Raw genomic sequence first — 25,460 nt, forward strand, 5'->3', positions numbered from 1 at the left:
CTATTTATTTTGATACTGGATGAAGTGAATAAATATAAAAAAATAAAACCGCCTTCAAATATAAGCGCGTTACAAAACACGGAGAAACTAAAAAGCAAAAAATAATAAACCTTTGAATTCAGATTTCTTATCGGATTGCAATAATCTAAACATCCAAATTATAAACAAATCAATTATTTTTGTAGTCGGTACCAGACCTGTTCATCGCCTTGCTATTTCCTGTTTGCCCCACCCAACCATACGCAGGCTGGCCCCGACTCCAAAAATAATTGATTTGTTTATAATTTGGATGTTTAGATTATTGCAATCCGATAAGAAATCTGAATTCAATTTATTATTTTTTGCTTTTTAGTTTCTCCGTGTTTTATAACGCGCTTTTTTTTGAAGGCGGTTTTATTTTTTGTTAAAAAGTTTATTTATTTGTTGATTTTTAGTGGTTCCTATTGATATTATATGCATCAGTCCGAATGTATGTACAGTAGTGAAAAAATTATCCTTTAACTCCTAACCATTGAGGAGTTGACCTTCCATCATCAGCTCAGCCACATAAAATTATTCCCATCAGGCGTAAGTACTGGTGTACCTTTGAAAAATACACTAAAAACATTACATGTGCCTATAACATTTGAAGAGTTCCCTCGATTTCTCCAAGATCCCATCATCAGTCCCCAACTTGGTGCCAATGGAACCATCTCGGGGTTATACCTGATCAATTGAAAAAAAAAATTTGAAAATCGGTCCATGTTCCTCGGAGTTATCGAGTAACATACATACAAAAAAAAACAGTCGAATTGAGAACCTCCTCCTTTTTTTGAAGTCGATTAAAAATGTTTCCTTCCAATATTAATAAAATAACCCGTATAGGTGAAAAACTTAAGAAAGTCACCTGTTGTATGTGTGAGTGACGTGTTCGAATACGCGTTTGTTTTGTTTGTGTTACTAATCTTAAATATGTGTTCTCTATTCGAAAATGAAGTTAGAGGGTTATCCAATATCTTTTTTGGCTATATTTTGACCCCTCTTGTCTTGAGCAACATACAACCTGTTTTTATTGAATTCCGTTAACTTTAAGGGAGGGATATAATTAATTTCTCTAAGAAACTAGCGTCTTAACTGCTACAGTTATCGAGTTATTAAAAAAATAAAGATAATTACTGAACACGTGTGTGACAACCTTTACCAATTCCTAATGTTATCTGTTTTGACATGTGCCATCAATCACATGACACTAACTTGAATGTTATTCTTAAGGGTCTCTCACACTAATAAATTCATTTATTATGTATGAAAATGATGAAAATTTTTTCTTTAAAAGTGATATACAGGATGGTTCCTGATAATGAACCTAGCTACGTGTCGAATTTAACGGAAAACAAAAACAACACGGTGTATAATGTTTACAGTTGATTGACAATAAAACTTTGATTGTATGACTGACACCTGTATCAGTAATTCAGTATTCAGTCGTAACTGTCAAGAGCCACCGTTTTATTGGTTAATATTTTGATGCACTCATTCATAGCAGGTACGCGTATTAAGGAGCACATGCCACTCAATACCTTTCTTCTCTTTTGTTGCTTTATCTGCATTTTCGTGTCCACAGGGGGCTCCCGAACTAGTGACCCGTGCAGAGGTCAATCATCATCCTACGGAGGATTCGCCTCTGCCTCTTCGGACGACGACACCGTTGGTCAGTACAATTTGATTGTGTTTAGGTAAACTGAACTAAGAATTAAATAATTAAATATATACACCCTATTTAGAGTCACACCAAACTAATTTGGTAGCAATTTTGATAGACCCGTCCGTCGGTAAATAAATGGCTAGCCGCAGAGTACATGTTACAAATGCCACTGGGCGAATAGCACATTTAAAATAATAGGCTACTTGCCTCCTAGTCAAATCAGCTTCTTTTTAAGAACTGTCAAAACGAATTTGAACGACTAATATGGAATGTATATGAAATTGAATTGAGTAACGTCACGGTCAACTCAGTTACTTTATATATTTCTACCTGACTTATTAAATAGAAATTGGATTTTAAAATAACTTCTGTCCATGTCTTTCTAATAATTATCTGATGCTTTATTTCGTGCATGGTATAAAATATTTTTCCCCTCACTAGCTCGGAAACACGTTTTGTCCTTTAATACCAGCCGCTAAAAACGCATTGTATCCACTAGTGGGTAAAGTAATTTGACCTTGAATAAAGTCAAATTAACTGCTTTAAAATTGATAAAAGTAAGTAAATCTAGTAATAAAGATGATTTACCACCTGTGGAACTACTGAAAGCAGTGATAAACGCATTTTTTGCGTTGTAGTTTCCTCGCTATAGTGAGGGGAAAAGTTATTTGTTACACTCGGGTGCAAATGTATTTTACTTCTCGTGTATTAAAAAACTCGCAAGTTCAGGATTCTATTCTCGAACCACTCGCTTCGCTCGTGGATCAACTATAGAATCCTTTCACTTGCTCGTTTTTCAACTCCACACTCGGCGTTAAAATACAACTTTGCCCCCTTGTATAACAAATAACTATTATTTTAACTACAGTCAAGTTCCCTATAAAGTACTTAAATGTGACATTCTCAATAAAAGGTACCATTGACGCTTAGAATAAGGACTAACTAAACTTGCTCGTATATTTATACATTACATGTAAACGGCCATAAAGAATGCACACCGGTTTCTTGTCTTAGTAGAGCGTTGTCTCTTTCTTGCTTATGTGGCGTTAATTGTCTCTTTCCAAAGACTGATGTGCATTATTAATGGCCGTTTACTGTATTTACCTATTTAAGCAATAAAGATAATGATTACAAATTACAATTGTGACAATTTGGTGTAGTAAATTACAGTTAGGCACAAATAGACTTATTAATTAAGATAGTTGTCAACTCTTTTGTGTTTTGGTTAATTTTGCCGACATCGTCGTTTGCGTTGCGTGCAGTTTTTCAGATGTGTTGTGTGTGGTCAGGTTTCTCCGGAGAGTATATGGAGCCAGGCGAGTTCGTGTCGCGCGAATGGTCGCGCGCGCGCACCCACTCCGCCACCTCGTGCCCCGCGCCCTGCAGCAGGTCAGACTCCTCCGCCGGCCACGGCCACGCTCACTCACACGCACACTGCCACCCGCCCTGCCACCGTCTGTCCCGCCTCCCTCTCCCCGGACCCTAGCCCTTATCCAGAGTTTCTTCTCGCTAAACAGTCTTCCAGCTTTAAGAAATCCTCAGAGAGGCTCGAGTATGAGCTATCGCAGTCTAATATATACTCGACCTGCCCCTCCACACGGTCTAGCCGATCGGGCGGGTCGCTCCTCATCGAGGAAGCGGACGATGGTTTGCGCGCTAGACTAGTGTGGCGTCGGAGCGCTAGCTGTCGTAACCTTCGCGACTTCAGCTTCGACGACGCGGGCCGTGCGAAACGCAGAGCAAATAAACAGTCACGAGATACTCGTAGTATGTTTGCCGATTTAGATTCATACTATCCGGTGGGAGACCGTTGTGTAGATTCGCCTATCACGCGATACGATGACGCTCGTACACTAGCTTTTGTGCTCGGAAATCAAAGTTCTATAGAGTTACAGAGGGAAATGATAGGCAGAACTTATTCCTCTAGTTTTCCAGGGGCGACTAGTGAACCTAGGTTAGATTTACCGACGTTTGTTCGTAGTGGGTCCCAGGATGATATTTCACATGACAGTTACGAACTGATTGAAAGATCCGACGATGAGTGTTCAGAAAACCGCCGTTACGCGAGAGTTCTTCCTCGCTCCGTGGCGCATACTCGTTCGTGTTCTTTGGATTCTGGGAACGACCTTCCCTCAGACGATGAATCATTGTCTCATTTATCTGAAGTTGATGACCAGGACATGAATATTAACCTGAACAGCGTAAAGTATAAAAGTGACAACGATCTACCGCTTGATCCATTCCTTCTAGATGATCCACGAATTTTACCCCGCGAAAAACTTTCCGTTAGATCAGATGGCAGTTTTTATAAAGAAATAAAAAGGGTTCTTGGCTCTAGAGCTTCGAGCCAGGAGTCTAAAAGTGACTTTGGTGAAAAAGTATCCAAAAGCAGCGCGGAGTCGAGTAAAAAATCTCGAGATAGTGTGTATCACACAGATAGCAAGAAATCGCGTGAAACGTTGAAGAGTAAAAGTTCTGATAGATCCGGCTCCAGGACATCGAGCCAAGATTCCAAGTCCGATTACTACGACTGTAAAAAGAACTTATATGATACAGAAAACGATGTCAATTTCAGAAGGCGTAGTGTCACTAGTATACAGAATGCATACATAGATCCTTTTGAACCTATATCGCCTTCCTCTAGCCCTGACTCTAATAAAGATTTTTATGATACACAATCTACTTTCATAGAAATGGAAAAACTAGAGTATAGGGACAAGATACGCTTCGATAAGTCGCATGAGGACTTAATCGCAAACTTGGCTGATGCTCCCAATTTTTATCACATCCCTACCCCATACTCTACGTTCCCTAGTAATAATAAACACCGAGAACACAGTCCCATGCATTCTGCAAGTCTTCAGAATGTAGAATTAGATCAGTACATTCATTATTCGGACGTAAGTCCTAAAAAAGTGGACGATTTCTCGACGGAGGAAGAGGATGGGCTTCCTCAAACTACTCACATATGGCCTGAAAAAATTGTTGGTCTAGACACTGAAGTCGATAGTAGTAGAGCGTCAAAAATACAAAGCTACCAGCGTCGCCGGTCTTCTGAAACAGTATTTAGCTTTGATAAAGAGAAAATCGAGTCATTGACTAGCTCACTTAGTAAAGACTCAACCACTGCGCACCTCGTGAAGGAATCTTCAAATGAATCTGACGTAAATGTGCGTATACTGCCCGCTATGGATAGTATTGAATATGCAAAAAATAAGGCTAAATCTTCCTCAATTCAACCGGGAACTTCTTCTATCTTGCAATCTGAGTTTGATAAATCTATGCGGGGAAGAGTTTACACGCACATGGTAAGGAAAGAAAGTTTAAAAGAAGAACTTATGGCTAAAACTCACTTTGACGAATACAATCCTAAGTTGATCCTTGAAACAAGTTCTAGCAGCCGTTTGGCAGATACGTCTATCCCCTATACGCATCCGACTGTAGAACGGACTAAAAGTGATCCAAACAGTCTGGCTAATAGGCCTAGGTTTAGTAGCGTTAACTCTCGAAGACATGTCTTGATGCACCAGAAATCGATCGATTTAACCCCTGCAGAATCTAGTGACGAAGATTATATATTTCGGCAAATACCCAGCGCTCCGCCTATCGCAACAAAGCGTTCACATTTCGAACTACCGTCAAGAATCCCTGATCACGGACGTCCGCCATTTGATTTACCAAAAAATTATTTCAAAGAATTTGATGCTTTTAAAGCAGGTTTTAAAGATACCAAAAAAATTCCAGATGATGGTTACGACATCCCGTACGTACTCCATAAAAGACATGTCATGAATGGAACAGCTCCGTCCCCATTAGAGGACAAGAGACAACCTCCGGATATTATAATGCTACCGCCTCAAAATGGACGTCACATTGTCAATGCGCATTCAAGGTGTAAATACCATGACCATCCTAAGTCACCACGTTCACCGAAATCACCCAAATCACCGAAGTCTCCAAAATCACCAAAGTCTCCTAAATCTCCAAAATCACCTAAATCCCCTAAATCTCCAAAATCGCCTAGAAACAGTGTTCAAGTCGATCATGCATCTAAATTTTTAGAAGTCGAAAATCGCGACTTTTTATTTACACAGAATATTGACTTGTCCAAGGTAGACCCAGTTACGTTAGAAGTAGATAAGACTGGGCAACTGCAACATCTGCCAAGTCCTAAAAGGGATATATCTAAACATTTGGATCCGGTTCTTCTAGAAACTTTAAACTCAAAGCTAAGTCAGATCGAAAGTGATTCTGCTACAAGTTCAAAAACAGACAGCATACGGCAAGAAACGCAGTATTCTCATGATATCAAGTTTGCAATTAATGGCCGTAACGTTCAGCAGCCTCCTATTTGTAAGGACCCTAAACCAATGTCAGCTGCTGAAAAACTACGTGCGGATATTAAATCGAAATCAGATAAACTACCATCTAAACGAGGTCAAAAAGCTCGAGGAACGGGGAAAAAAGGAAGCTGTTGTAAATTAAAAGGAAAAAGTAATAACAAAATAAGGATTACCTCCTTCTCCTCTGACGATGAAAGTGTGGATTCGGATGATGTGTTCGGTACAACTGAAGCGGCACCTAAGCTTGAATTTTCACCACCGCAATCACGTAAAGATCTCGAACCAATCCTACAACTGGAATATGATAAAATTACGTCCGGTGCTTGGCACAGAGGCCAAACTATGAGCTCTACTGAAATTGAAGGTTCACCACCTCAATGTAGGAGATTAGTGGAACTTGAAGCAAAGTACAATCCTCAGATACTTGAAAGTATTTCTGGAAATGCTACTGAGTTACGAAGGATTTCTGAACGGTCAATTTCTATTCCTAGTTCTGAGGATGATATAGCTATTAAAACTCCAGAAGTAAAGCAACTTAGCAAGGAGAGTTCCACTTGGGAATATAATGAAAATATTCCATCTCCTATATTAGAGAGTACTGAATTTCTGAAAAGTGATGACGAACAGTTAGCTGACATGGAAATCCAAAAAGTAACAGGTATACGTACGACTTCTGAAGAAAAAAGCGACCGTTCAAAAGAATTTAAGAAAGACTCAAATAGACTTGATATCAAAAAGAGTTTACGCGATGAATTGATATCACCTATGCTTCGTAAACCCGGAGGCACTCCAATTTTATTTGCTCATGCTAGACTGAATTTATCTGAGGGTTCGGTTTTCACTTTACAGCGTCAGAAAGCCACACAAGATTCTCCAACTGTTAGTCGCAGAGCGAAAAGTTTAGATACACCTGTTATACAGCTCCATAGATTACCACCTATGAATGCATTTTCGTCTAAAGATGATACGGTTGAAGACATAAACGAAGAAGGTGAAATTTTAGAAGAAAAACCTTTAATAGAGGATAAACACCGAAAGAACACTGCGAAAATAGGTGATAATATAAGCAAAATTGAGGAAGTTGAAGAAGATCAGCCATGTGAGACTCCAAAAGAATTAAAATCCATAGTAATTGATACGGAAGAGCTTCAGTTATTGGACGATTTGGTAGAACAACGTCGCCCACGATCTTTTAAGAGGAGGTATGATATGACCAAATTAAAATCGCAAATGAAGTCTCCTAACCGATCGCCGTTAAGTAGGTCACCTTTATCTAGGTCACCTATATCAAAATCACCATCTCGGTCTCCGACATCTTCATTAAATTCACCCAGAGGCAGTATAAGAAAGTTATCAGATTTAAGTGAAGATCAAATCGTTCCGGATATAGAAAGAATCAAAAGGAAAGAAAAGAAGAAACTTACTTTAAAATCTCGCCCCGATGAAAAACAGAAAAATAGCAACAAATTAAATAAAGGTGGATCCCTTGACACAAATGCCACTAAAGTTAAAGCATTACAAACTCAAAAGTCATTGCCATCATCCTTGAAGGAACGTCCTGATTTTCTTACAGTGCCACCTCTAGATATGGTACGTGCTAAAAGTCAAGAATTGGAGCAAATGTCTAAGAAAACAGTAAAGGAGAAGTCAAAATCATTAGAAAAAATGGAAGTGAGACGTGGAAGTAGCAAGGAAAGAACTAAGTCACAAGAAGAAAGCGATACAGAAATAGCAAAACGTAAAGAAAAGCAACAAATGTTATTCGAAGCAGCTCTAAAGCAAACAAAAACACTCATCAGCCCTGTTAAAGATACCATGCCGGCATTTCCTCCTCCTGAAGATAAGATATTGGTTAAGACTGAGGGAGATAAAATTATAATAGAAACTAAAATCAGTAGCAAAGCCGAAGATCATGTGTTTATTGCTAAATCCCCGAAGAAACTAGACAACAAATTGAGTGGGAAAATTAGTCGTAGTTTTGAGGATCCAAAATCATCGAAGCCTAGTAGCAAAATTAACAAAAGTATGGATGATAAATCTAGCCAATCTCTAGAAGATAAATTTGATGACATTGAGGATTTACAAAAGTCTCCGAAAACTTTATCTAAAAAACAAGAAATAAAACAACAAATCGAGGGCAAAGTAGTTTATCAAAAAATACAATCTAGTATAAAATCAAAGAGCTTAGAACGTAAAGTTGACGTCCATATTGATTCTAAATTAAAATCTAAAAGTCTCGATAGAAATTATGTTACACCTCCAATCATACCTGAGCTGTTGCCTACTGCTGCAGACCGATACTTCAAACAGGAAGTCGTTAAAGTCGACGTTCATCCTACCGTGAAAGAGGAAGACACTGAGGCTAAATATGGGAAAGAAGTATCTCCGTCACATAGTTACACAGATAAGTCAGGTGAGTCCTCAATCGAATGGATTACTAACTCCTCGAATACGGTTCTAGAAAATGATACCCAGACGGTAATAATGGAACGCAGGAAAATTGATATATATAATAAACAAAGACAAACTGAACTGCATGGAAGTAAAAGTAATCAACATGTTCAAAGCTTACTTGCTTCTGATAGGAAACCTGAAGTGGCCCGATTAACAAGCGAAGAAGAATCACTTACTGAAGTAAGTGAACTAAAACTATTGGATGAAAGTCCCGTTTTGGGAATTTCTTTGCCTTACATAGATGCTGACAGTTCTTCTGATCAAGACCAAGCTTCGAAGAAAGAGCTTAATACAAAATTTTCTCGAGGTAGGAGTGATGAGGCGAATTCCTGGGGAGGTATGGATTATGATGGCTTCACAGAATCGACAGAGTTACCTTTGTCGGATACGACTGTCATGAAAAGAAGCAGAAAAGGAGTAGACACGCAAAGTACTTTTGACGAATCTTCGGCGAGTTTAGTAGAGTTTTTGCGCCAGGAATCACAAATTTTGTCAGAATCTGATACAGAAAAGGGTAATATGGCCAGTAAAGAAAAACCAAAATCCATTGATTTACAATTCAAATGGAAAAATAAAAACAAAATAATCGTAACTCCACCCCAAGAAAATAGCCCTACGTTGGAAAATATACCGTTTATTGATTCAAATGCCTCAAAATCTACGAAAAAAGCAGAATCTGGAGAACAAACCGGTAGTTCAGGGAGCGCAAATGAAGTATCACCAACAGACCAAAAGGTTTTACTTACGGCCAAATCGAGACGCAGTGAACTGTTGAAATTAAGCGCTGAACGGTCCCGCAGCTCAGAGTCTACTAGTTGGACGAGTATAGAAAAGGATGTTAGCCCTTCTAGTACCAACATGAAAGGTAGCTCAATAGATGACGAGTCTAGTGTGAGTTGTTCTATTGCTAGACCTTTAGGCATATCACAAGATATCGAAAAGTTAAACAAAAAAGATAGGGAGTGTCTTGAAGAACTTAAGCAGTCAATGGAGTATGGAGAAGAACATCTAGTTTCACAACCTATTTTATCAAGTGAACATTCAAAATCTAATTCTAAATCCCCGTCTCCCATTCCTGAATTAAATCGTATTGAGAGTCCCCGAAGTCCATCAAAATTCAGTACCAGGAAATCACCTACACCCACACTCGAAAAACAAGGACCAGTGGATTCGCAGAAAGCCCCAACTGATTCAGATTCTAGTTCAGAATCTGTTGATAAAACTGTGGAACAGCTTTCAAGACCTAATGTGAGAAAAAGTGGCTTAGATAAAATTGGCAAATGTGTTATTGAAGAATCAGAGTCTAGCCAATCAGCTGCTTCTAAAGATGTTAAAAAAGATTTACCGCGAACAATAAAGAAAACAAAAATTGCAATCACTATATCTCAAGAAGACCAAAACACGACTATTGATTTTGATGACGATGGAAATGTAATTACTTCATCGTCTTTTGAAAGAGAACTTATGAAGAAGAGGGCTCTTAAAGATACTGACCAAAAAAGTTCTTCTAAATCAAGTATGGATACAACTACTACTACATCTAAAGGGTCCCTCAGTGTCGATGATTCATCTTCAAGAAGAAAAGGACGTCTCGACGAGCAAAAAAGTTCCTCTAAATCGAGTATGGATTCTAGAGGCTCATTAAGTGTTGAATCTAGAGGATCTTTTGAAACTACTGAATCAACTTCAGGTTCTTTAGGTGAAGCGTATCGTCGTGGAGAAGAATTGAAACCAACATGGAGACCATTCTTTGGAGCTTCAGGAAGTGAAAATAGTACGAGTATAGAAGAAGCATGGATCCCACAAGATCATGAAGGTTATGAAAGCTTAACATTAAACAAAGAAGTCTTTGAATTTAATAACCAGCGGTCGGTTGATGACTTCCAAACATTTTCCAAAAATGTGCCTTCTGCTAATTCTTCCGAATCGTTAGAAGTGGCTGGGGAAAGAGGAGGCTTTTTCGAAACTGACTTTACAGATGACCTTAATGATTTTCCTGTTAACTTTTTATACCCTGCAACCTCATCTACAGCAACGGACGTTGTTATTGGGTATGGTCAAAACTTTGGCCGCACTTTGTCTAGAATATCTGAACGTAGTACAGCTTCAGAAAAAACGAGTGCAGATGAAGATTCGACCAAGGCTTGCTCAAGGTCTGAGAGTATTAATGAAGAGTCTTTAAATTCTAGTGACCATCAAGCTAGTCTCAGTTCAGATCCACCTAGTAACGCTAATGTAGCTTATATTTCGGATACGGATAGAAGAACATCCGCTGAGATGCCCGATATACCAATAGACCAAGGCAAAATAAGCGAAATGTATTCAGAATCCAAAAAAGACGGAGACAAGAAAACTAAAACATCAAGTAATCAGGAATCCAAAATATTGCACGAAGACTTTCAAAGGGTCACGACAACTCGCACGGCTTCATTAAAGCAGTATCCACCCAGTGAAAGTCAAGACTCCGACGATTGGCCATTACCTGAACTTCCACCTCAAGCGTCTAAAGCACCAGACGCTACCAGTACCAGAAGATCTAGTGACTATGATCAATGGCCCTCTCCGCCTTCAAGTTTATTAGAGACCCCAATTGTAGAAAAAGTCCATATATATTACATGAGTAACAAGCCCGAACAAGCTATGAAAGTCACTATCAGTCAGTCTGAAAGTTCTAAAGGAAATTTTCAAGGCTCTGATGATGATAGTGATACTCTAAATAATGACGATGATTGTGAAAATGATGGCCAAGATCTAAAAACGGGTAAAAAGGCGCAGAAAAAAGGAGATGGAAATATAAATAAAAGTATTAAGATGATACCATATGAACAGTCTGGATACATGGTTGAACCGCTAGAAAAACAAGATGAAACTACGTGTTTAAATAAGGGCGTGGTGCCCAACTACGATCAATCATGCTTAAGCGGAACGATTAGTAAAGCATCTTGTCTTATTGGTGACATGGGTTCATGTTGTTCTCGCGCTGAACATAAATCTGTAAGCGTTAGGAGCAGTTTGGAAGATAAAGTTATTATTAGTCAGCCATTGAAATCGCCTACTACACAAAGTCCTATTTTCGAGGATGACCCGTTGTTTGCCGACGACGTCTTTGGGGGTGATAGTAAATCACTATCACCAGATTTAGAAAAAGGATTTTCTCAGGTTGGAACACCTAAGTATTCATGTGGTTCTAATAATTCAGATACATCCATAGATGATCTTTTGTCGCAGACTAATGCTGATGATACTGTACGCGCAATGACTAAATTGAGTACTGGTAGCTCGAGCACATGCAAACGTTGTAGTCACAGCAGTCATTCAGAAGAAGAAACTAGTTCATTTGGCACCGATCTAGATGGTACTGTCAAAATTGGCTTACCGCAGAAAAAATGTACCCATAGTTCGCATTCGGAAGATACCTCCATTTGTTTAAGCATTTCTGAGTGGTCTACCGGAACAAATACAGTTCGTCAGTATGCTAATCTTTCTGCATCTGAAAGCATCTCGGCGATTTCAGTTCCGAAAAGTGACAAATCTGATAATGCAGTTGTTAAAGTACACTCCTCTTCTCTTGCCAGTAAAATATCGGATCAAAAGGTGAAAATTGGTTCACAAGCAGATCAAGGTTCTAAAAGTAGTAGTTTAGATAAAAGTACTGAAAATATTAAGTATGATAAACTATGCAGTTCAGAAACTACAATATCTAGAAAAGGAATCGATAGTAGTTCTGGAACCAAAAGCGATAGTACTTTGACACTAGCTCAGTCTATTTCAGATTGGTCCGCTAGCACAAGTCACACATTAATAGCTACTGCCCGAGAAGACCAACAAGAAGTAGATGATACCAAATCAGACGACACTATAAAAAAAGAAGTTATTATGTCATTAGATGATCAACAGGAAACTGAAGAAAATTATTTACAGAAAACATCTGTATCCAAAAACGCTCAAAATGTTATACCTGTGCTGCGACTAACAGCAAATTACTCTAGTAAAACTGACAAGTCTTCTTCAATTAGCTACAGTGATAAATCGGATAAATCAAGCTCCAGTTCTCTAAGTAGTCTCCAAAAAAATCCTGATGCAGTACTTCGATTCGAGCAAAGACTAAAAGGCATTGCAAACGTTAAAGAGGAGAGTTATGAAAGATACCAAAAGGCTCCACCTAAAAGTTTGAGCTACGAAGAGCAAACTTGTCGTTACATGAAACCCACTCCACGTTGTCAAAGCGAGGACAGTGGTTTTAAAACCTTTTTTGTGGGACCTCAACCAGAATTAGACATAGATATACCGTCTCAGTTGTATAGCCAAGAAGAAAAACACAGTGAACGATATCAAAGCCAAGAATTTTCCAATATTATACGTGAAGATATAAGTAATCAATTTATGCGTTCTGATTACAAACCTTTAGCAAAACACGCCAGCTATGATGATAAAACATTATCAAAGAATCAAATAAAAGAATACAAAATATCTCAACAATATCGCACCAAACCTAAAAGTTGGTCTTTTCATGAACATTACATGACTTCGTCTGAATTTCCTGTTATATCCGTTCCAGAAATACCTTCCGTACATCGGGATTTATACGACAAAAAACCCGGAGAACGATCTGGGAAAACACCTTTGTCTCGGTGCTCACCTTATTATTCTAGTAGCCTTAGTTCAGAGTCCCCACCAATACAGCCTATAAAAGCACCCGTCAAAAAATCTTTGTTGGCACGCAACATTTCTCTTAAAAGTCCTCCTAGCGGGAACGATACTGATAGTTCATTGGACGTCATTAGAGATCCAAGAGAGCGAATGAAAACATTTAGACGAAAAAAACAGGTAACCGGCACACGAAAGAGACAGGAAAAAATTCAAGATGTGTTAGAAGAAGATTCTACGAAGAGTCAGTGTTCTTCTGAAAGTGACAAGCCACAATGTACGAAATATTTGGCAGTAGAAGAAACGCTACGTCGCATGGAGAGTTCAGAATGCTCCGATAGTTATATTCCAGAAGTTGAATCAGGGTCTTCTGAAATATCGAAAGCTGACTCTAAAAACTACGACATACCGGAGCCAGTAAGTTATTCAGAAGATGATGAACAAGGAGACTTCAGGCAGTATAAAAATTCGCCTTACGAGACACAACAGTTTCCCATCAATATTACTCCAGTACAATTTCAAGGATTTGGGTCTTCTGCTGATGAAGACGAGATGGGATTTCCGCGATTTGATAGGTTAGGTCGTCTGAGACATCCTTATTTAGATTCTCAGGAACCATCGTATGTACCAGAAGATAGTCCTCCCCGGCTATCTTATTCAAATAAAAGCAGTCGTCAGTCATCTTTAAAGAAATCTAAATCGTCTGGTGTGTTCAGACAATCGGACGAAAAAACTCTTGGAGAATCATCTGGGCAGGCGCAGCCTCGAACGTCGTTTTTTGCAGAGCAAAGTGACAGAGACGATTCTGACGATTACGCTTACCCGGTAGATACTATCAAAAGAGCTCCAAAGATTTCTAAATCGAGCAGTTACCTTTTTGCTCGCGGAGATTCGGTGGCTTATTCCGATTCAGAGTTGCCTCAGGATAAAGATGAATATGAACGATATCGAGCTAGCCCTTATCCTGAGCAATACGATGACATGGGTATGTATCGAACTCAAGATTGTTACCCGCAATATGAACATGAACTGCGCGAGGTTGGTGAAACAGGCCAGGAACATTACTCGAGAGACCTGGATCAACGGTTCAGTCTTAATAACGTGGAAAGATTTTATTCTAGTCATTACGTTGACTCTCAAGCGTCTAGTGACAGCCCTGAACAAAAATTTGACGTTTCTACACTCCCTCCGCCTCTATGTTCTGACGATGAGAACGAGTAAACTGCAAAATAAATAGTTAAACTTTTGGCTCTACTTGAGCGGTTATTATTCGTTGATATTTTTCTTGTAAATGTCACTTATTTACTCTGCGTTTCAAAACTTTTTAACCTATTTGACACAATTGTTATAGTTATTAATATATATTATATATACATAATAAATAAATATATATATTATATTTCTTATATTATTTGTTAAACAGAAAACTATAAAATTGTTAGACCGTGTATCGTTGCTCGTATTGCGTCAAGCCGTCTGGATCACCGTGGTTTCATGGTTTGTGTAACTACGACGTGGTTATAACCACATACACTAGAAATAGCTCTCGTAGTCACGTTCTGAGCATAAGAGGTTTATTTAGCTGGGGAGTTTATTGCAAAACCTTAAATTTTTTGACCAAAGCATGAAACTTGGCACAGTTGTTCCTTATATCAAAATAAGCCGATTAAGATCGGGAGCCTTCGGGAGCCTCCCCCCTGGGGCCCGGGAGGGGGGGTCAAAGTACCGCTTCACCCGGCTTGGTTTGAAAAATTCTAATTTACCCCGTTTAGTTAATAGGTCATGTTTGGTATCGTTTTCGAGTAAATCAATAACGTAGAATTCGTTTTTAGTACTAAAATTATAATTTAATGGCAAATAAAATAAAAAATAAATAAAAAATTTGAAATTTTCATCCATGATTTACAAATTCAGGTCATCATAAATGACAAACTGTTTGCTTTTTCTATAAATAAAAAATATGACATGATAGCCTATTTAATATAGATTATAAAAAATATAACTTTTATTCACCTTTACTAACGTTAAGTTCCACAAAAAAATTACTTTAAGACGCGCGGCGTCGGGACGCCGCGAGCGTAATTTTAAAATGCCTTTATTTTAGAAACACTATTAGACCCCGTTTAGCTATTAGGTCATGTTTGATATCGTTTTCGAGTAAATCAATAACGTAGAATTCATTTTTGGTACTAAAATTATAATTTAATGGTAAGTAAAATTAAAAAAAAATTAAAAAATTTGAAATTTTCATCCATGATTTACAAATTCAAGTCATCATAAATGACAAACTGTTTGCTTTTTCTATAAATAAAAAATATGATATGAAAGCCTATTTAATATAGATTATAAAAAATATAACTTTTATCCACCTTCACAAACGTTAAGTTCCACAAAAAAATTACTTTAAGACGCGCGGCGTCGGGACGCCGCGAGCGTAATTTTAAAATACCTCTATTTTAAAAACTCTATTAGACCCGGTTTAGCTATTAGGTCATGTTTGATATAGTTTTCGAGTTTTGGTACTACAATTATAATTTAATGGTAAATAAATAAAAAAAAATATTCATCTATGATTTGCAAATTCAAGTCAACAAAAATGTCAACTGTTTGCTTTTTCTTTAAATAAAAAATATGATGTAAAAGCCTATGCGTATGTCACCAAACACCCAGACAAGTTTGGTGGAAACTTCCTTCACGAACTGCTTGGTGTCTGATGACCATGGTCCAAATGTTTCAAATGCAATTGCCGCAAATATGTAGTTGTTTTTTAAAAATGCATATTTGCGCGTTTAAACTAGGCGTTTTGCAGCAGCAGTCCCTGGTTTCTGGGCCGAACGTTAGACGTTGGACGGAGCCAAGGTATCCACACAGGTCACGCGCCAAGGGTCGTCCCAGAAACCAAGGCAAAAGCGAGCAACCATCAGGCCGCTTTCCGTCTGCTGCTGACAAGCCGACAGGTTCGAGGGTTGTCGGTATGTTCGCTGTGCCGAGAGCCTTGCGGATTAAAGCGTTAAGTGCAGCGTGTCACAAAATTCGGCCAGCACTAGACTGGCAGTGGAGTCCGTGGTGTCCTAATGCGTCGGCAGCAAGGGTGTGGTTGGCATGTCTTTAGCCCGTCTTAGAGAAATGGTAGTATATGATGAAGTAAGGCAGCCTCGGAAGGAGGTATGTTCTCCAAGTGTCGATCTTTTCTAGTAAAGAGGTTCTTCCGGCACTCATTCACTGTTGCGTAAGGACCCTTTATCTGAAACAATATGTGCATTGTCATTTTATTTAAACAGATTCTGCAACTATCAAATTACAACATTTTGGTGGATCACCTTCACTATTACACACTTACCTATCATACAAAATAATTACAAACTTTAGTAGAATCTGATTAGCCTATCTATGATATTGCTCCATCTCGTAATAGTTTGAAGCCTTGGGTGGCCACGTTTCTCCCTTGTTGATCGTTTCAAGCTGCGTTTATCGTACCTATCCCATACTATGTCTAATCTAGAAACGTTTTCTTTTGGCTTTGAAGCTTAGCCAGGCCACCCAAGGTGTCAAACTATTACAAGATGGAGCAATATCAGAGGCAAATCAGATTCTACTAAAGTTTGTAATAATTTTGTATGATACGTAACGTAAGTGGGTCATACTGAAGGTTACGTGATCCACCAAAAAGTTGTAATTTGATAGTTGTAGACTCTAAAATGATAATGCACATATTGTTTCAGACCAAGTCGTTGCGAAACAGTGAATGAGTGGTCGAAGTACCTACCTCTTTAGGTACCAGAAAAGATCGACAATTGGAGAACATACCTCCTTCAGAGGCTGCCTTGCATCAGCATATACTGCGCACAGTGTACCAGGGGCCCATTTCTCGAAGCTACAAGTTACAATTTTCAACTGGTTGTCAATGTCTAATATGACAAGTTGGAAAGAGACTTCCGCTTGTAACTTGTAACTTTCAGTTTTGAGAAATGGGACTCAGGGCGTTCTTGTTTGGAGTCAGGCGTTGGTGCCACACCAAAATTTGCCAAGTCCGTCTTCTTGGGGATGGAAGGAAGAAGGAGACGAATGGGTAGTGTGGTACCCATTCGTCTCCTTCTTCCTTCCATCCCAGTCAGGCAACACTGAAGTGGCCAGTATATGCTTAGAAGTTACAAGATGTAAATGTAAATCAGGTTGCAAACACCGATGCAACTGCACAAAGAGGGTAGAGCCTTCTTTATGCAGTTCCATATGTACCCAGCTATGTCTCTGTGAAGGGAATGTATAGTATGAGTATGAGTATGAGTAATCTGTCAATTAGGAGACCACAGACTAAACTATAAGTGCTAACTTTTCAGTGTTGGATACTCTATGGCAGTTCCGACTCAATTATAATAAGCTCATTATAATTGACTTTAGTTAACTGTAATAATTTCAAAAATAGAACTTCATACAATTTCTATACTAATTTGCGATATCTGGCAAATTTTCCTGCATCTGAAACACATTTTTTTTTATCTGTCGCGTTATCGGCCAATCAGAGACGGTTATTACAAACAATTAATTGGTTGCTAGGTAAATCGATGTTGATACAACGGTGAACGACTCTATTGACATTAATTTTAACTTGCATGAATGGTGATATTTCCGTCCATTGATGATGAAGATGATGACTCGTAGAAAAAGTATTGTATACAATAGTGATATAATTAAGCTTTTCACTCTCGTACCGTACTACACATGGTACTCGACTGAAAAGTTTTGTATTATATCACGATTGTATAAAATACTATTATATAAATTACTTACAGGATTCACTACAATGAATAAATAACAGGTACAGTCGGTCTTTAGATCGTGTGGTCCGACCCGAGTGTTGCCGTTGTCGACACCGGAGTCAATAATAATGAATCTTTTTCTATTTATGCATTAACACACCTCTGACACTGGCGATCGAATATATGAAAGAGGCGCGTTCCCCGCACACAGTCTAAGCTCGCGTAGGTGAACGCGTACTATCCTTTGTGAATAGGCTTTAATATCATATTTTTATATTTATAGAAAAAGCAAACCGTTTGACATTTATGGTGACTTGAATTTGCAACTCACAGATTTTTTTTATTTCATTTAACATTAAATGGTCATTTTAGTACCAAAACTAAATTCTACGTTATTTATTTACTCGAAAACGATACTAAACATGACCTAATAGCTAAACGGGTTCTAATAGAGTTTTTTTAAAATAAAGGCATTTTAAAATTACGCTCGCGGCGTCCCGACGCCGCGCGGCTTAAAGGTTTTTTTTCTAAAACTTAACGTTAGTAAAGGTGGGTAAAAGTTATATTATTCATAATCTATATTAAATAGGCTTTCATATCATATTTTTTATTTGTAGAAAAAGCAAACAGTTTGACATTTATGATGACTTGGATTTGTAAATCATAGATGAAAATTTCAAACTTTTCATTTTTTTTTATTTTATTTATCATTAAATTATAATTTTAGTACCAAAAATGAATTCTACGTTATTGATTTACTCGAAAACGATATCAAACATGACCTATGAACTAAATGGGGTATGTTAGAATTTTTCAAAGCAAGCCGGGTGAAGCGGTACTTTGACCCCCCCTCCCGAGCCCCAGGGGGGAGGCTCCCGAAGGCTCCCGATCTTAATCGGCTTATTTTGATATAAGGAACAACTGTGCCAAGTTTCATGCTTTGGTCAAGAAAAAAAAGGTTTGGCCTCTTTTTGTCGATAAACGTCCCCACTAATTGGGCGGTTCGTCGCATAGAGCTTAATGTACCCTAGCTAGTAGTCCTAATACCTATAGACTAATCTTATAACAAAATATTGTTCACCACACCAGCTCTTACATAGACTTTATTATACAAAAATTTAGAAAAATTTGTGTTGCATTGCTAATTTTAATCCAAGTGAAGTAGTAAAATTTAAATGTGTTAAATGTACGCTAAAGATTTTATGACGTTCATTAGGATTTTATTTTTAATGTTAATTCGCTCGTTGCGTTGGTGTGGTGAAAAATTGTATGGTTCAATTAGTAGCAAGTGTTTAGCCTTCGAGGTGCAAGGTTTGTGTATTTCGCTTGCCTTGATACCCTCGCAACGCTCAAGATTCTATTTTTCCAACCACTAATAATTATAATCTCTGTTTCTGCATCACTGATATTCTACTTTTACACCAAACTTCATGCTCAAATTATGCCAGGGGCCCGTTTCTCGAAAGGTACAAGTCTTGTATTACAAGTGCGCGAATTGTCAAATCGTATGGGTTGTCATGGAAACACACTTGTAATACAAGGCTTGTACCTTTCGAGAAACGGGCCACTGGTCGTTGAGTTTCTTAAATAAGGTTGTGTATTGCAATCGGTATGAAGTATAACAATGCGCACATGCCATATTATTTGCGAGCCTGAACCTATTACACGAAGATGTAGAAACGGAGTTTAAGGTTTACCAAACAATGTAAAAATTGCTGCATCTATGGATACAGTCAGTTTAGTACAGTCGGCGTACATAGTACTTAAACCTCTAATATTTTTTAAATTAAGAAATATCTACAGTTTTCGTTCCAAATTATTTGCTACAGTCGAATAAGGTATTCTTTCTACATACATGGCATGTGTGTGTTTTTATTAAAACTATATATATTAAATACATTTGGTAATCCGCGAGTATTGTGGCTGCTGCCGACTGTACTACTGGCGGATAACCGACTTTAGTAATCGCAGATGTATTAACCGGCACCATAACAAAAAAAAATATTCTTAGTGATTATTATTAGTAAAAGATGATGACTTACTTAGACTTCTTAAAGTTTCTGAAGCCAAAGCTTTATAATACAGGACTGTAACAAATTTACTAGTGCCAAATTATATCTTGATATTTTTAGGGTAAAAATAATAACCATCAGCTATATTACATGATAACCGATCATGTCCATGAACAGCGACGGTTTTCGTAAGAACTAGGTAGCGAATAGGAAAGTAGTATTTTTAAACGGTTATGTCTCATGTTCATCATCTTTGATAATCGAGCAGTGAGTAATTTCAATGGCTGTGATTTAGTTTACGTGATCCAAGATTGAGTTATAAAATTATTATATACACTGCTCAAAACGAAATATTTAGGTATTTTATTGAGAGTTATTAGTGTCTTTATACCTTTATCTTATGACTTATTTTAAAGCATAAATATGTTCTCATTGAGGCTTATATCATGTGTATGCGATACCATACAGCCATTTTATTATATTCCAAGTGCGGAAAATCAATTACCTAACTGCAAATTTTCACCTTTACGGTTTCGTCAGACAGAAAATTGTATACACTCCTCTCGATAAGTAGGTAAATGCCTCAGGTTCGCCTCTGCCCGCAACTAGTGATCTGAGACATTTCTTACTTTACCATCCTGTGCCGACGAGAAACAAGCAAACTTGGAATACTAACTCCATACTTAGGATAAACTCTTTTTTTAATCAATTTTGAGCGAGTTTTGCCAAAACGTATTTGTACTATTACTTAGCTCAATCAGTTTTAACTTTTACACGAATTTTAATCTTGTATAATATTTTATTTATAATTTCGTTTCACTATTCCTCATATAATATACAACTTATTGTTTATAAGTAATATGTACTCATTTTGGCAAAAATATACATAGTTCTGCCAAGTTATTATGTACACGTAAAGGCCTTTTACTCATTACACAGTATTATAGCGTGACTGGACTAAAAACGTATCAGACACGAAATATAACGCGACTTGGATTACTATGCCCACTAGAACACTGATTCACACGGGTATTCCACGTAACATCCGCTCATAATCCCCATAGCATCCGCGTTACATCTCTTAGTAGTCGAGTTTTATTCGCGAGAGACAGGCTTGTTACTCGTAAAAAGAGCAACCAGACACGACAAAGCGTTTCTAAGAAGCTTAGAACGATTGCCCTAAGTGGTCATAACCCCGTATGCATAACGTTTCGCTACCAGGAAAATATTTCGCCGACTCGTCGGTCGTTCATAGGCATAGTTCGTGGGCATAGAATCATAATTTTCAATATGAAGCATATTTGACTGACACGTTCCTACTACAGTCATGTATTACTATTTTATTTAACTTCAATACTACTAGTTATTGAACTAAATAGATTATCAGAATTCATGTTTGTTATAATATAGTCATCGAAATTCGCAGATAAATTTATTAAATTATGACCATGTAACAGTTTGTGCAGAATAATGTTAAAACGATAATTTTCTTTGCAGTGTTGTATCGTAGATTTCTAGGATGTAATGGGCTATTTTACTAAGAAGTAAATTTAACTTCATTTTATGCCACGACGAAACCACAGGTCGAAAGACTGACGCGTATCGTGTGACTTCACAATATTTATACTTAAATCTCTTACTTAGTAAAATAATACTGAGTGCAACTGAAAATTTAGAATTGTTTATACACTTATTCGTTAAAATGATTTTACATGACTGGCGTTGAACGTATCTACGTGAGTATTTATAGTAAAGTAGCCTATACTACATGATACTTAAGATACAAGAATCTAACCCTATGATATGTATGTTATGTTACGTACTATGCATAGCCAAGGAGTCGCATGTTTTGATTGATTTCGACACCAACTAAGCGACCATTGTGCACTTACATGTTCGAAAAACCAATTACCACATCGGCTTTATCGCACAATATATTAACGTTTAAATTAGTCGTAATAATAAATTAAGGCGAGCACGAAAACGGTAACTAGGATACGTTTAAGATATATTTAAAAAAAATGTCTCATACCCCTTTACAAAATGTTTAGAATAGATTAATGATTCTTATGTCATGTAAGATCTGCCGAGTCATTGCGAGAATTGTTGTTTAATTCATATGTCATCATGTCATTGACCTGCGGGACCTTTTCATAGTGCCAAATTATCTGATTGAAGTATGTGTTAGAATATTTTTCATTATTATTTGCGAGACCTGTAGTAAGTAAACATACCTACTTCTATACTTTTAATAGAGCTCTCTTATTCGCATCGATGATGAATTATATTGTTAGAGTACCTTTCCAGGTTCAAATATATTGTGGTTGCTATTGAGGAACACATTGGTAGACGTAGTCTTGGTTGGGAGTTCAAACATTTGTGCAGTTTGTTATAAAAAGCCAGTAGTAATAACAAATGTGTTTCCAGAATAAACACTCAATACCTATACAAATGGATCACCATTTGTTGATAGGCTCAAATGTGAGCGTAACCACACGAAGTGACTGGTAAAGCCTGACACATATGACCACGCGCCATGTTGCAGAATTAAATTACAACTATTTTGTTGATACTAGACTGAACTGTCACCGCATACACGAGAATAACAGCACCCTCTTGACTATAGTCATTGGTATGATAGGTCAGGCTTAAAGCTCCAAGTCCAGGTCTAGTAAATTCGCGGCGTCGACATATACACAGTGACACGTGTCATTTTCTTTTGCTTTTCTTACATGCATTATTACTGAAATTACTATTTATAAAATTTATATTGTTATTAATGTATTTTATGAAGCGTATTTGCATGAGATAAACAATTTACACATACGTTTTATGCATGAATCGGGTTCCCGTATTGTGAATTTGTGAAAGGCTAGTTCAATATAATGTGCTATTTTAGAAGTTTTGTCAAAGTATGGTACTATTTTGGTAGGCAAACACTATCCATTAGATAGTAAAATTTACTACTCCTACATTCACTACGTAAAATTTTCTGTGTCGATTACAAAGAGATTTAGAAGAGATTACAAACAAATTTGAGATTCGAATCAACATTATCAAACATATATACTTATTTGCACTATATGTGTTATAAAATAAAAGTGAAAGAGGTGGCTTCACAAGATAGCCTAAAATAGTTTACATACAAAAAAGATCTTGTAGTTTATAAGCAACCGAATAAGAGCTTATTTAGTACCCTTTCCTCGAAACGAGTCTGCTTATCGGTAGGGTTCCCGAACCTTAAATTGAAATGGTTAAAACGAGGGTATTCTGAATGTTTTTTTTTATCGCCCAGGTCTTTCTCACAGCAAATTTCAAAATTCACCAATCATATTAAAGCGAAACTTATTTGATTGTGGTGCATTTTGAAGTGCACTGTCGGAAAGAAGTGAACCTCAGTATCGTCGCCTGGTAAAAAAATCGATCAGAAAATTCTGAAGTTTCTACCATTACAACCACTGATTTCCATGTCAGCAGGGTAAATATTCCTACATAATTTAAAAAAAAAAACCGCCTTCCTTTGGGGTTCTGGTGATAAATACTTTCAAATGTTGGATTATGTTATCAATTCGTCTGTATATTTTTTAATGTTTGTTTTTATTTTTATTTTCTTTATTTGGGAAACAAACAGCATATAATAATACAAAAAGTTAAACATAGTCAATAAATCATGAGCCAAAACAGTTTCCACTTATAAGCTAACACACAATTCCTTTGCTCTGAAAAACTATACCTATTTAGAAAGTTGAGAAAGTTGTTATTTGATATCTCCGTCATTTCTGAACCAATTTTGAAATCTGGATGATTCTGAAGTACTTACAGATGAGAATGATTATCAGAACGGAACTCTAACCAGGGGCGGCTCACTCTTCATCAGCAGTTCCACTGCACCAAATGTCACTGTTCTGGACGTAAGTGCATGCTGTTCTTATAAAAATACCAAAGTCACTATAAGTGTGCCGTTCAGATTTGAGGAGTTCTGTTCTGACCGTCATCAGTAATTCCACTGCACCAAATATCACTGTTCTGGACGTAAGTGCATGCTGTTCTTATAAAAATACCAAAGTCACTATAAGTGTGCCGTTCAGATTTGAGGAGTTCCATTCTGACCATCATCAGGAGTTCCACTGCACCAAATGTCACTGTTCCGTATGTAAATGCATGCTGTATTGCTGTTCCTTTAAAAACACAAAAATCACCATATGTATGCCTTTGAGATTTGAGGAGTTTCCTCGATTTCTCCAGGATCCCATCATCAGAACTGGGTTCTGAGAAAAATGGGACCAATCTGTATGCATATACATTCAATTAAAAAAAAAATTCAATATCGGTCTAGTAACGACGGAGATATCGAGGAACACACATTAAAAAAAAAAACATACAGACGACTTGATACCCCCTCCTTTGAGATTTGGAAGGCGGTTAAAAATCTACTCTACGTGGCCAATCCCAAGTAACATAATTTGTGTCGCCTAAGTCGTGCCCTATTGTATGTATTATTGAAATGAAGTAATATTAGAAAGTGTTCTTATTTTACAAGAGTACTAACTAGACTGCCAGTTGGTGCCGCCTGCTGGCGCGCCTCCTGGTTTATCATCTATAACCGTGGGATATATTATATACCTACACATCATGAGAGAATGATAATGTTATGAATGTTATTGTACTGTGTCATTTGTGTCCTAGGTCTTTGTGATATCTACTTATATGGTTGAATCAACTTTTTTGCCATGGTTACGGTCTCATGAGTCACGCTTGTTTTATGCAAAAATATTCTACTTAAACTATGCAAACATGCATTTTTCTGGTGGTAACAAGCCCTTTCTTTAATTTGCCAGCTACAAAAAAGGAATACATGCATGCTTGTATAAATTAAGTAACATAATTTTGCATAAAACCAGCATGACTCAGGGGACCATAACCTTGGCAATTACAGACAAGAAAAAGTTGATTCACCCATATAATACTCGTCAATCAAATCAACCGTATTCATATTATGTACCTACTTTATCGTTCATTTGATGTACTCGTATGTCTAAAAGATCACGGACAACAGCAAGTAATCTGCAACCAGTGTGCTATGCATTTTCGTTATCGGCATCGTTGATTTGAACTAGTTTCATTGTACCTTTTACTCGTTTTACCTAATTTGCTAAAGCCCTGTAGGTATCTCTTACCAGAATCTAAATTACCAGAATCTAATACCAGAATCTTTCAAATTGTCGCCACAAAGATATGAATACAACCAAAAAGCAAAATAAAATATGTATAGGTAAACGTACACGGCCTTAATATATAGCCTATATAGGCAATAAAACCTTGTATAAATATTTTCGGCAATTAAAACGAATTAATATTTATGTTGCTGAATTTACATGCAGAGGTCATAATAGCCAAAGTTTTAATTACCTATCTAAATGAATGACAGCTAAAATATTATCTTTTTTTCACTAATACAAAATAGTACATTACGATACAAGTGCGTAAAAAAGGAAGTTCGAAACGAGTGGCGATAAATTAAAACACGACCGAAGGGAGTGTTTTAAATCGACACGAGTTACGA

At 37.3% G+C, this 25,460-nt stretch overlaps 1 protein-coding gene across 5 annotated transcripts in view; it reads left to right on the top strand.

Moving 5' to 3' along the window:
- The window catches only part of LOC125240560 (FERM, ARHGEF and pleckstrin domain-containing protein 1), a 92,787-nt gene that overhangs the window by 47,671 nt on the left and 19,656 nt on the right, over window positions 1–25,460 (top strand). For all 5 annotated transcript variants that reach the window (XM_048148487.1, XM_048148488.1, XM_048148489.1 and 2 more), the window contains 2 exons: window positions 1,604–1,690; window positions 2,974–3,073. In XM_048148487.1, the coding sequence (XP_048004444.1) occupies window positions 1,604–1,690; window positions 2,974–3,073 (187 nt within the window). The remainder of the gene's footprint in view (window positions 1–1,603; window positions 1,691–2,973; window positions 3,074–25,460) is intronic.

This window comes from Leguminivora glycinivorella, chromosome Z (assembly GCF_023078275.1).
Source record: "Leguminivora glycinivorella isolate SPB_JAAS2020 chromosome Z, LegGlyc_1.1, whole genome shotgun sequence".
Lineage (NCBI taxonomy): Eukaryota > Metazoa > Arthropoda > Insecta > Lepidoptera > Tortricidae > Leguminivora > Leguminivora glycinivorella.